At 39.9% G+C, this 14236-nt stretch overlaps 1 protein-coding gene across 1 annotated transcript in view; it reads left to right on the top strand.

The window, feature by feature from the left end:
* Nucleotides 1-10027, top strand: part of LOC118403492 (von Willebrand factor D and EGF domain-containing protein-like) — a 45240-nt gene extending 35213 nt beyond the window's left edge. Inside the window, exons 15-25 of the mRNA XM_035802215.1 lie at nucleotides 2677-2791; nucleotides 3210-3824; nucleotides 4348-4467; nucleotides 4847-5005; nucleotides 5283-5396; nucleotides 5776-5898; nucleotides 6266-6319; nucleotides 6579-6713; nucleotides 7242-7372; nucleotides 7838-8066; nucleotides 8330-10027. Of these exons, the coding sequence (XP_035658108.1) occupies nucleotides 2677-2791; nucleotides 3210-3824; nucleotides 4348-4467; nucleotides 4847-5005; nucleotides 5283-5396; nucleotides 5776-5898; nucleotides 6266-6319; nucleotides 6579-6713; nucleotides 7242-7372; nucleotides 7838-8066; nucleotides 8330-8619 (2085 nt within the window). The 3' untranslated portion in view covers nucleotides 8620-10027. The remainder of the gene's footprint in view (nucleotides 1-2676; nucleotides 2792-3209; nucleotides 3825-4347; nucleotides 4468-4846; nucleotides 5006-5282; nucleotides 5397-5775; nucleotides 5899-6265; nucleotides 6320-6578; nucleotides 6714-7241; nucleotides 7373-7837; nucleotides 8067-8329) is intronic.
* The last annotated feature ends 4209 nt before the right edge of the window (nucleotides 10028-14236 follow it).

Raw genomic sequence — 14236 nt, 5'->3', positions numbered from 1 at the left:
GTGGTAGAATGCCTCGCGGGAGGTATTAATTCACACCATGTCGTATAACAGTTCTCTCGATGGCGATTAATCTATTTGCAAAACAAATGGCCTTCTGCTGTTAGGCCGACAAAAGATCTCTCAACGTTATGACACCGGCCCTTTCCTTTGATAGCGATATGTGATGTGTCGAGCGATTGCATACCAAAGTAAGTTCTCACTGTAGCCGCCCAAGACCATGGTGACGAATTCTTTTAGCGGATGAATACAATAGAGAGATGCCAGCCAGTCTATATATATTCTGAATACTGGATGTGATTTAGTTTTCTTCTGATATAACGGCAACAGGGAAATACAGACGGGATCCCGTTCTTGTATACGCGAACGTCTAACACGTCTGCAGGGACACCACCCAGGGAAGTTACCGGATAGGACATGGGTTAAAATCCCTGCTAACTATCAACACTAATGGTTATCAAAAGATTTTGAGCGTTCTGTTTAAGTATCTCAAATGTAAAAGTACAAAAACTTTCCAAATCCCCGGGAAATAAGCGAATGTGCATGTTGTCACCCGCAGATTTTTCATGCGCAACTTTTCACGCGCACAAAACCCCATCACTGTTAGCGTAAAAGTTTACATGTGTAGTCTTGAATTTTCGTGAAAAATGCATAAAAGTTCCGTTGTCGTGGTTTTCTCGGTGTTTGGTCGACATACTATCTATCTGACACAGTGACTAAATTTGTCACATCGCCGGATTCTGAGAATCACCACGATAATTTTTGCCATCTGTTCTACTCTTCGTTCCGTGCACCTTCAGTGCAGTCAAGGCCACTCTGACATTTCATACGTACCCTCTGGCCCCAGCCCTGGTCGTAACTCATTTTCTGTGACAGCTAATTGCAGCAGATTTGGCCAAACATCCTCCCCTGATCTCTGACATCTTTGAACCACAACCAGATTTTTTGCCTCCATGGTTTCGGCTTTAAAAATCTCTAAACCGTGTTCATGTGGTGTCATGCCCCGTGCCTTTTCTTTGCCAAATTGTACCAACCCCCTTCCCCACCGACTCAACTTAAACATTCACGTTAGTGCCAGAGTGAATTGTGAACCTTAATCGTTTTTGCCATGTTTAGGTCAAATCATGAGGTTTTGCTAGATCATTCTACCTATGCACAATGTATTTCTTTCCCGCTATAGTTGCAGCGTGTCAAATGGATACCCTAGTTCTTTTTGTTAAAATGTCAATACATTCGATTGTGGTTGTTACACTTAGACATGTTGGTATGTGTTTAATAGAAGATAAATGTGGCGGAGTGGATACAAACGTGTTTTATTTTGTATCTAATTAGAGCAGTATATACCTCAGAGTAGCAATCCCCATTTAGACACATTTGGGAACAAGAAAATAGGGGGTCAGTAAAACCAGGACTGTTAACGGAAGTTTTTAATTTGAAATGACTCAGTATTTGATGCATGATAAACAAAAATCGACTAAACTATTCGATTATTCACTAGATAGTGGATAAGATGCCTTAAAAAGTTTGAGACGGATTATCAGGGCGAGTTGCGAGTTATTTATCGTTTATACATCGCAAGTTCATTTCGCCGATGTCTTAGAAAATATGGATCGCGACACCATATTCCCATATGTACGGATACATCCCGGACCAATGACAAGCTGAAAGGGAACAGTGTCACTTATTATTGTTAAAAGATTAGATAATATCAGTACGGGCGAAAATCATACGGCCGACTGTTGAAGCACACCTCAAGAAAGATGGTCCAAGAATTCATTATTTTACGCTTCGTCAATTAACAGGAAACATTGTAGCCGTTAAAACTTAGCACTAGTTTTTAAGATAGGCACGAAAGGGTTAAGGGTTTGAATGGTTCTGATTCGCTATTGTTGTTTTTAGCGTTTTTGGGTTGCAATGTAGCAATCGTAAAGTACTCCCTTTTTGATAAGTACATCTCAATCTCCCGTTTTAGCTACACATGTATCCTGATCCTCCAACACCCCCATTTAAAAACATACAACTATGAAGTATATTGCCGTCGCCATGGCAATGCTTTTTCATTGCCACACTTATTTGATGTTGTATTTAAGTTCATCAAACAGACAGATCGTTTTAGCTGAACCTTATTTGATTATTTCTAAGTTTGTTTATCAGCCATATGTCACTCTGTTGTTTGATTCCTTGTTTATTTTCATGTAGTTATGTCTTCTGTTCAATAGACAGGTTGTTTAAGTTGATTTATAACCTTATTTGCTTACTTCTAAGTTTGTATGCCAGCTACACGTCACTTTGTTATTTGATTCCTTGTTGTTTTATTTCATGTCGTTATCATTATCTCTTGCCTTTGTTATTTAGCGTTTTGTAGTCCTGTATGTGTGTCTTTATTTTGTTTATGTACATGAGGAGAAGACCTCGATAAGCAGGGTCTGCTTTCCGTCTCATCCTCTTTAAAGAAATGTGAATAAAAAAAAAAATACTATGAATCAGTGTATTTCAGGAATTGTAGCGATATGTTTGTAATGTACGCAACAGAAATAAACATAATACTAGTATGTAAAACACTCTTTGACAGAAAAAACACTCTTTGACAGAAAAAGAAGTTGTATATCGTAGTGATACATGTAGATGGCGATAAAAAAGAATGTTCCAAACAATTTATATGGTGATTTATATTGACAGGAAAACACATGTAAGATTCGAGGATTCTGCTTCGAGGAAGGGGACAGTAATCCAAATAACTGGTGTTTCGAGTGCCTTCCAGGGAGAGCTAACTCGACCTTCAGCGAGCGTTTGGGTATGGCATTGATGCATTTTGTTCATGGGATGTGACATGGCATTAACCTGAGTGCCATCTTAACTAGATTACCGGGGCTACCTTTCTTTCCCCTAGCCCAACAAACTGAAAGTTGGCTATGAGAAAGCATTGGAGCCCTAAATTAACCAGTAGACTAACTTCGATGGCACTCGCGTTAACTTGATACCATAAGATATTATCAGTACAGGGTAAACTTTAACTTGTTTACGCATGTTGTAAGATACAGCTAACAACATCGTAAAAGTCTGCTTTATCCATCGAGATTTTCAGTTTTTGATTGAACATTATATCGCAACCAAGAACGTTTTATAACGTCCTTGATCGCAACTAACTCACTTTTTACACCAATTTTAGTATCTTATAGTATGTGTAACCTTGAAAACCATTAACCTTTCAGTAAACCTGCCACCCGTTGTAACGCCACAAATTGACGTAATGAAGATTTCGGATGAAGATTTGACCATGACCATCGAGGCAACGGATCCTGAGAACAGGCCTGTTTCTTTCCTCTTCACATCTGACGACAGCCATGGTGTTGACCTTCAACCTGGTGGACAGCTGACGTGGAACGAGGGTACAGAATCCAGCGAGTTTTCTCTCGATGTCGAAGTGAGAGACGAGTGCGGAGCTACTTCCACTACAAGCCTCAGATTTACCACCATAGAGTGTCCATGTCAAAATGGCGGCGTGTGTAGACCCGATCCCAGCATGCCACGCGGTCAAGGCCATTACGTCTGCCAATGTCCCGGATTCACAGGGTCTTATTGTGAAGAAGAGATCGACGAATGTGACTCAAGTCCATGCAATAACGGTACATGTCAGGACTTGGTGAACGGGCTTCGCTGCGTCTGCGATGACCTTCACATGGGGACACTATGCGACGTTGGCATCGATGACTACTGTGGCCTGGACCCCTGTTTCCCAGAGGTCACGTGCACCAACAACGTTGACGGTTTCCACGTGTGCGGTGACTGCCCGAATGGATACGCTGGGGATGGAGAGACATGTAATGGTAAGCGAAGAATTTCTTTTAACCATATGCCATTCAAGGTAAATATATCGATTTAACTTGTTAACTATTGATAAATAATATTTGCACCAAAAATAGCATTTACGTGTTTGTTGACATATTTGTGAAAATGACAAAGAAAGAATCATAGACAGTGTAAAATTGTGGAAGAACAATACATGAAGACAAGGGAACATCTACCTTCCAGAACTTATACGTTGATTCACTGTGTTTGGAAATTGGAATCTGAAAAAACAATGACTGTGGAGAAGAACAAAAAAGTACACAGAAAAGAAATATCTTTAAAACTTTGAAATACAAGTACTGTTTGCTTGTTTTCTATTTGAAGCAATATTGAGCGTCTTCTGAAGTATGTCAGAGCATGCATGAGTTTAACAATGTACTGATAATACTAGGTTTGTTATGTAACGTTATGCACATTTTGATGAAGGAATTCCATATTTGGTTGATTTTACTTTGGTTGATTATATCAATATATTATTTGCTTGTTGTGACACTGATGCAGATATCGACGAATGTGCTTCTGGAAGTACCCATGACTGTGAGTTTGTCTGCTACAACGTTCCTGGCAGGTTCTACTGCGGCTGTACGGAAGGCTACTTGTTGTTGGCAGGGGAATGTTTTGGTGAGCACCACTAAATAACACAATCATGTACTAAATTACATAAATCATAGCACTGCAAAAGTATCAATCACAAATCTGAGCAATGAATTCAGTGTGTAACCACAATAATCAACGGTGTAAGACGTGAATGTGTGATTTATTTGGTTAGATATTGGGTGAGGGCAAAGATCTCTGAGTTAGTTTTATTGGATCCGTATCATATTTTGCAGAAAATGGCTGTACTTATACGCTGAGAAGGGCGTTATCTCAAAAATCTGTGTATGTATCGGGAAATAACCGCAGAGATTATACAGGTAATAGGATTCATTATGGACAAAATGGACCATCTTGCAATTCAAACATTATACTTCAATGCCAACTTGATTGATTTTAACTCCAGACGACGACGAATGCGAGTCAGGGCGAGCAGAATGCTCCGATACCTGCATCAACACAGAGGGAAGCTATGAATGCAGCTGCCCAGATGGTTATAGTCTTGGGTCTGACGGAAGGACGTGCACGGGTATTTTCATTTACTTCAGATTCACCACAAATCAAGGCTTGTTTGGGGTAACTACTGGATTGTGATGCCAGGTGTTTAACCACCTTTAATTTAACTTGAAAAGTTGTACTCCTTCGGGAATCCGGAAGCAAGATTTTCACGAGGAATCGTTTGACTTATCTACACCAATTATTGACACTTTCCATGCTTCTAGATATGACAACTAAAATAAGAAGATACTTTGATTAGTACAATGATCATTACAATCCAGCCAATAGTTAACCTGTATTCAAAAGTTTACCTGTATTCAAAAGGTGCATGTTTCAATATTTAGAAAACAACGAGTGTGAGAGTAGTCCCTGTGAAAATGGAGGTACCTGCAACGACCACGTTAACAGCTTCACCTGTACTTGTCCTGTCGGGTGGCTTGGAGCAACATGTGAGGAAGGTATGTGGGAAATACAATACTCTGTTCATCTAACCCGTAAGCGAAAAAGGAGTTTCGCGCTTGTACGCATGCCCAGCGATACGCACGATTCTTGTCTCGACAATTGTGTGGATTGTACAACAATGTCCAGGCCTGTTTTGTTTATGTCTCAGGGGCATAAACAAAACATATTCCTCACAATGCATCATTTCACTGCACACGTAATTAGAATCCTGAGCCATCTTATCGCACTGCATCTTCATCTTATATACTTGAACATGTAGAATATGTGACAGTTATGTTCTCATTATGCAAATGCCCAAACGTCCTCCATACCCATGGTATGTTTTTGGTTGTTTAGTTTATTTGTATACTGACACACATCAATTTTTGTTGACAGATATTGACGAATGCATCGTCATTAACCATGGCTGTGAACAGCTGTGTTTGAACACTGAGGGCAGCTACACGTGTTGGTGTCCGGCCGGGTACCAGCTGAGTGGAGACAACAGGAATTGTGAAGGTAACTAATTTCAATTAGTGTGTGACACAATTCTTTTATAAGTATACAGGTCACAGATATTATTGAATACAACAGAAAATAAAAACCTTGTATCTGGTACCCAATGTATTCTTTTTTCACAAACTTTCATACAAACGTGTTTTTCATACATGATCTTCAACAAATAAATACAAATACGGCCGTCCTCTGTGACATACTGCTTTGACAATGCTTCCAGATAAGTTTGAATGTAAGACTAACAATACGAACTTATGCTGTCAGAAGCAAATAAGATAACAGAATCAAAAGTGAAACAAATGCTTCGTTGCAAACATATTTTAGATATATTGATTGAAGTCTGTGTATTTTGTTTTATTCTATCTTAAAGAACAAGATGAAGTCACTACTCCAGTAACTACTTTGACGACGACGACTGTAACTGGTAAGTTGCTTCTTAACCCTCTCAGGTACGATTATTAATATATAAAATATCTCAAATAGAAATAACGCCATGTAATATATTATATGAAGCAAAATTTAACATTGGCGCAACAGTACTTTTTATAAGCTGTCTTTGCGTCCTCTTCGGTTTGCTTATCTAGTCATGTGTACAGATCGTAAACATAACGATATCGTGCCAAACATACCGTCCTTCAGATTTCACTTTTAGCCCATATATCCTCCGTGTCTGTTTTCATTAGATCGCCCCGCCGTATGCGAGGACAACACCTGTCCTGACGTTAATGCCAACTGCATTGAAGATAACGACGGTTACACCTGCAAGTGCAAGTCTGGGTATTACAGTACAGGGTCTGGAGGTCGCAACATGTGCAGAGGTACGTCATGACTAGGAATATCACGTAGCCTGTCTTGGAAAAGATGCCAATTTTCTTTGGTCAAATCCAACTATTTTTTTGTGATGAAATTTTCGTAGCTTTCTAAGCATTCAAAACGACAGAATAGCATATATGTAGCTAACGTTTATACGTTGCTACTAAATCTATGGTATAAAAGTCTAAATCATTTCTGGACCAATGATGCGAATATGTCAAATCGCTTACAAGGACATCCTAATAACAAAACTTGCCGGTGCGATTTCACAGTACACGTACAGTTATTTGTTTCAGTAGCTAGTTAAGAAAAAAACTTTGATGTACGTATACGTTTTTGATGTACTTATCATAAGTCAGTCAGTCAGTTCAGTAAACCATATCTGGTGACACTATGAAATCGCTCCAGACTTGAACGCATCACCGCGTCCGATCGACTCCATAAACGCTATGATATTGTACTTGATATCAAGTTCGATATACAAAAACAGAACCAAAATTTCCAGTCAAGGAAATTTATCTTCAATATAATAGAACTGAATGCTTATGAAGCTCGGCTGACGGTGACTCATGTCAATGGAGACGAAGTCTTCTTCACATCCTCCGGCCTAGGGGATCCTGACTCCGACGTGTTCGGTGAGACTGCCACTGTTGTCGAAGCCTTGGTAAGGAAAAGTTCAAACGTAGACTCTTATAGTTACGTGCCTTTCTGTGCAAAATAGATGGGTAACAATAAGGGGAATCGGGGTTGATGGTTCCACATGCTCATGTGTAGCCGAATACACTGTGGCCTTTGTCGGTTATACTAGTATGCGAAAGTCGAAGTCCCCTGAGACATAAACAATATACGTCTCGACATGTTCAAAGCATGGTCTAGACAAGAATTGTTTACCGCAAAAGTAATTCACCCATTAACCACAATGCATTTCGATACGCATGCGCAGTTGGCACTATTAACCAACTTACCAACGAAGCTCGGATCATATTGGACATATATTGAAAAAAGAGCAAAGCAGCGATTAAAAAAAATCAATATTGCTTGAACGTTTATGATAGTCAATTATTAGATTTTGGTATTCTTACAAAACTTTGTACATGTACTGATTTGGCAAGTTTTAATCTGGTTACAGATAACTGAAGCTTTCTCGGCGGGTTCCCTTGAAAGAATGTACAAGGGGTGCGACGTGAAAGCCTTCGAGTACGGAAGTGTCATCGTAGTCTTCGACATCTACCTGACGGAAGAATCCATTGCCAAGGACAGAATAACCACAGCCTTTGCTCAAGCTCTCCAGGGCAACATTCTTGGCACGAACCAGACCCTAACTGTCGTTCCTTCATCCTTCCAAGTCCAGGAAAAAGGTACAATTTTACACTATGTATCGTACAAATAATTCAAGTGATACAAAATCAGAAACATAGCAATACAAATTATATTAAACATGTCTGTTATATTCCATGGTCAGTAACGAATTCGAAGTTTAATGAGAATCTAACAACAGTACTCAGCTTATCAATGCTGATAATATTAGTACAGTCATGATAGAGATTCGAATAAGAAACATGCTAGCCAAGCATCGATTGCAACTGCTCCACTTGAATAAAAGACCATCTTTATTTTCCAGTTGAATCTGCGAGTGGGCCCTGGTACAACCAGCCTTTGTATGTAGCACTGCTCTGTGTTGGATGTGTGTTGGTAGTAGTGGTGGCCTGTACGCTAACGGTCTTTTGCTGCAAACGCGGGAAGATGAATCGCAGCAAACCGGTGTCCGTCTACAACACAGGAGAAAGTAGCCACGACAATGGTGGAAACATGAACGCATCGCCGCGTCCGATCGAACTTAATTTCTTCGTTACGGATAACAGTGATAGGGCAGTGAACAGGTCCCCCACATCTCTTGTCAAGATGGAATAAGATTGTATTGAAGTTCACACAGATACCGTATATTAGATCTGATACCGACAAGTTTGCTGTTTCTTTTTCATTGAACAGATCACATGTACCAGTCATGACTTCTGACTGGAATATATAATCAGGAAAGTGACTACTCAAGGAAAAACGCTACAAGTGTAAACAAGGACCTTAGATTCTTACCACGCATTTCTCAACTCCATAGAGCTGAAGTCGGACAATGACAAACTATACTGAATTCAAATTGACAACGAAATGTGACATCAGCACAGAAATAATGAAAAACACTAACTATCATAATTCCACCGGGTGCCATGATACCGCCACATCAAACGACAGGCATTCTCAAGATTGTCTTGAACACCTCTGAAGTGTATAATATTATACCACAGGATTATCTCATGTCGTGATATTATGGCATCTGGTGGAATTATGACAGTTGATGTTATATGGAAACACACTTCTTTTTAGCAACAACCATCATGCCATGTGTATATCCATTGGTTGAATTTACAGAATGAAAACATCTGAACTTGTAAAATGATGTGATGTGATCATGAGTTTCTCCACAGTGACTTTATGAATCGTGGTTGTTTTGGGATTTTTCTGTGTTAATAATACGTAAACTCGGTTAGTTGGTTGTGATGTAAGTTATGTCATAAATATCGGATTGCCACCAAGACCTGATATTTAGATGGATTGCGGCATTTTCATGTACAATGCTTTATGAGTTAATGTTTCTATAATTAGGTGATACACATTGGGGTGTCAGGGTATAGATCCAAATCGGGGAATTTTTAAGATACACTCTTAAAAGACAGAATTTGTCAACTTTAATTCATGTCACTTCCGATCAATGTATTGAAATTTGAAACATTTCTACAAGATTTATGAATGTGATACCACCAAAACAAATAACTGGAATTCTGATTGGAGCCACTGTTGACAGAGACTCCAATCGGGATCCCTACCGGTAGATTCGACGATTTTGCCAGATCCCAATCTCTACCCTGACAAATATTTTTGTACAATTACCATAATTTTATTATTTTGTTTACAAAATGACGAGATTTTATTAGCGTAGTTGTGTTTTTTAGCCAACCTCAACTACAACGGAAAGCGACACATATCACAACTTGCTTTTCAGCTTTCATGTGACTCAACATATCACTTTAAATCGAATTCTAGTAAGATAGTTTGACAAAATGTATTCATACACAATCTATTCATCAGTCATGTATCTTGTCTCAACATATAGCGAGGGTGATTTAAAGAGATTAGATGATGACATATCAAATCATGTTGTGAAGTATTGTCATCTTTGCTGTATACTAGACGCTTAAACACCGAAGTCAAGTGGTCTTCTTTAAGCTAAATTTACTGTATTTTGCCGGGATTTTCCGTCGTGTGTTTTGAAGTCAAATAAAGGCTTTTCAAAGAAATGTGTCTTTAATTCCTTGGACGATGAAGTTTTATACATACAAACTTGTGTCCCAAAGTGACTTATAGCATGTCTTGAAATGACTTGAAATGATGGGTTCCAGTTGAACAAAGTGAACACAGAACACTAAGTCTTGCATTTTCCTTCACCAAACAGCCAAAATCAGTCAAGGGAAGCAGTGGACAACAAGAAAAGATGTCACTTTGCCTCTTTAACATTACATTATGTCCATGAAACGAGAGACAAACAGTAAAAGAAAACTCCGTACGATCAAGGAAGTTCCTGTCTTGAAGAAAAAAAGTGGACGGGATTCTCGAAGAAGCCAAAGACTGAATTCTGTAAGGCCATCTTTTACAGGGCATGAGAGGAGGCTTGTGACGGGGCCATATTAGTACATGTATCTAGAATCGGAGTCTCTCCCACTGAGTTTTATACCGTGGACATCCGACTTTTCTTTTTGATGTATACAAACATTTAGCACTTGATGTTACACTGGCAGGTCAAAGGGTAATATGACTTACCTTGTCCGATATCACTTCTCCGGTCTAGGTGAAAAAATACCCGCCCCATTGGTAACGTTTAATAACGTTACGAAACGGATCACAAGTAAACAAACTAACATTTTATCCCTTTGCCGTCTTTTGCATTCCGTTTTCAAAGATGGAAGTACCGCTAGCTGCACGCAGGATTGATATTGATACAGTAGAAGCCAGTTAATTGCACAACGGATAACCACACACTCTTCTGTTAATTGCACGGAATCATCAAATACTGTAAATGCAGAAACATTCGCGGTGGTTGAGAGTTCGCGACTTAATACCACCGCGAACGTTTTTCCATGGCAGTAAGAGACTACAGTGGATCATGGTGCTACCGCGAAAAGTCCTTTTTTCCCGCTACCGCGAAATTAAATTGCATTTACAGTAGTATACCGTGGTGGTATGCTTTAGCGGGATAACTTCGCTTTGTTGCACCATCCGTATGATTGCACGAAATACGCTAGCAAATGGGGTGTGCAATTAAACGGCTTCTATATACCAATTTACTTATATCGTCTTCGAAAACTTCTTGCGGACATGGAATCACATAACAAAGGCGGCGGCTCAAGAAAGATTTCGATGGCCCTACCCGGACCAAAAAAAATCAATGGCCTTCCCCCAGTGCACCACCACCCCAAATCCAAGTCGCTTAAATCCACCGTGCTTCCATACTGTGCCTAATAATATTGTGCTAACGTTATATATCTCTACCACAAATCTCAAACCACCGCGAACACTCCATGTCATCTCAACTTGCAATGCAACAATCTTACTGCCCTTCCCATGCACCCATATAGGACCATATAGGAGAAATGAAGTCAAACTCATTAACTTTCGTTAACTTACGACCTGACGTCACGGCCCCCGTAGAAGCATACGTCATCATCATCATCATCATCATGGCGTCGGTAGGAAATTTGGAAGACGCCGCGAGGAAGAGAAAAGAACGTCTTGCCGCGCTCAAGAAAAGAGCACAGGACAGTAAAGACGTAAGTAGGAAGAAAAGAGACTTCTGGATGCAGGGACATAGTTTGTAGTGTGTTGAACATTGAAGTAAAGTCATGGGACGTCGATTATTTCAGATGTGGGAGGGGGGCACTATGAAAATATACCGCGCGCTGTGTGCATGTTGGTGTATAGTAATAATAAAAGTAAAATTACAGATATTTTGTTGGAAGATCATTATGATCTACCATGTGATATTCAACGTATAGTGATAGATGATACGTACTTTTAGTATTTGTTGTCTTAGAATATGTATAAAATTAGTGCAGGAAAACAAAGCGTATTACTATTTGTATATGTATAACGTTAACAAAAACTCCTTACTCGTAAGTGGAAAGATACTGAAGTTTGGATCATTTTTCTTTCATAAAGAACTATGTACAAAATATTTTCTATTCCTCATACATGTAACATTACATGTATTTGCAGACTGGTGGGCGTGAGGACGAACCTCCAGCCAAAATAGCAGCCAAGTGAGTGACTATCACTAGTATCAGTATCCTTGTTGTTGTTGTTCACTTCATACCGCATAGGCGGCACATACACTTATACAGAAAAGAACTTTTAGAAGGCGTCTGCCTGTTGTGTCCTGATTTTCGCTCTTCACATGACGTATCTACAACTCTCTCAGTGTTTATCTAGCCAAGACTTGAACCACTAGCCAGCAAATGAATAATGATACACATAATGCCCAGACTTTACAGAATTAGAACAACATACTGTCTCACTCTCTCCTTGTCTCTCTCTCCATCCCCCTCTCACTCACTCACTCTCTCAGTCTTTCTTTGTCTGGCTCTCTGTGTCTCTTTCCTCTTTTTTCTCTCTGCTTAGTGCCTGTGCAACTGCATAGCCCAATGGCTATGGAAACAGAGATGGTTTCTGGACTCTCTGCTTTAAGCAAAAGATATATCTACATTTGTAATAGCAGGACCATGTGTTGTGCCCTTTTGAAAGGCACTTCACACCTATTTACCCTCTCTACTTGGGTGAAAATTAAATAAGTACAGTAGTGCCTAGCTCCAGCAATGGCCCCATGTTTGCAGAAAGCCACTTCTCAAGTACGTTGAAGAACCCCAATCACATATAAGATAAGTAGGGGTGATTGAATCAAACCTTACATACAATCCTGCCTAATGCAGCTTGTACCTAATGTACAAACTTTTTTTGCCAGATATGCAGAACGAAGAAACAAGAAGGTGTGGAATGGACTGTGATCTAAATTTATGTTACATGTTTGTTGTTCTGTACCCAGGGAGCCCAAGTTTCGCAGCTACAAGCCTGAGGATGACCAGCTGAAGGACAAAGCTGTAGAACCTGCCAAACCAGTCCAAGGTCTGTATACAGCACAGTTGTCACCAGATTGAATTTTTCTACATCCCACTCATTGTTTTGTTCGCCTGGGTACCATCTGGATGGTAGTTCACTCTGACGTTTATTTATACACTATATACAGTTGCTTCTTGCTCCGACTTTTATTATTCACTACGTATACATACAGTAGTTTCTCGCTCCGACTTTTATCATCCACTATATACAGTCGCTTCTCTGTTATTCCGTCTGGGAACCTTGACATCTTTAACGTCTGGAATTGTTCAAATTTTGGCTCGTTCGAAAAAGCGTTTCAACACCAGAAATGCCCTCCATCCACTTGCAGGGGACCTGTTGTCATTGAAGGAGTGCTCTAGAACCCATCCCTTAATTTGCTCATGAACTGCTCATGTAACCACAAAAAGATTTGAATACACAGTTCCCCAATTGGGTAACAGAAGCGAACATCAGACTCATTTTCATTCAGAGCAAACTACTACTCAGATGGTGCCCTGGCTATTCTTTGGGAGCACATGTTTCCAATTTCATTTTTTAAATCTGTCATTTCAAACTTACCACAGTTCATTTCCATCAATTTCATGTCGTGCTGTTCAGATTTTTTTTCACAAACAGGTTGAAATTTTCGTCCCTCCAACAGTGTAGCAATTTTGTGTCCTGGAACAGAGGGAGTCAGCCCTGACTGACACACAGTCACTTTAAGCACAAATTTCAGATGGCAAACCCATGTCAACATTTGGCATAGCCTGGAATCCAGCCTTGTTAGCTTTGGTTCACTCCCAAACCAGGAGCGGCAGAGTAGCAACCTTTCGGGAGCGGATCAAAGCTAACAAGGATGGATTCTACCCTACATTCGGCTGGGTTTTAGATATTTTGAAGCCATGATTTCACACTGGGCAAGTTTCAATAGCCTTGTATCTACCGGATAGGGCTGGGTATCGGTACAGTGTACCGGTACAAAACCGGTTTTTCTTATTGCACCGGTCCAGAAAAAACGGACCTGAAAAGATTAGGTGGACCGGATGTTGGACCTATTAGAAAATTAACAGATTATTTTATCAGGCATTCACACGTTTTGGCGCTTGCAGGTGGAAGAAAATAACAAGAGTGAAGTACAGTAGAGTTTATAGTAATTTCTACCAAGCTTTACAGCCAATCGTACAGGTGCAGTTAGCATTGTAGGATTGTAAAACGGCAGTTTAGTCCACCAAACAGATTTCTTTGTAGTGAAATGGACCATTGGTATGAGTCATACTGAATCAGGTTCAGGTCCGGACCTGGACCTGATCCTTTGAACCTGAACCGGACC

This window comes from Branchiostoma floridae, chromosome 16, assembly GCF_000003815.2.
Source record: "Branchiostoma floridae strain S238N-H82 chromosome 16, Bfl_VNyyK, whole genome shotgun sequence".
NCBI classification, from domain to species: domain Eukaryota; kingdom Metazoa; phylum Chordata; class Leptocardii; order Amphioxiformes; family Branchiostomatidae; genus Branchiostoma; species Branchiostoma floridae.
Note: the sequence above shows the minus strand (reverse complement) of the source record. Positions and strands in the feature narration are given on the sequence as shown.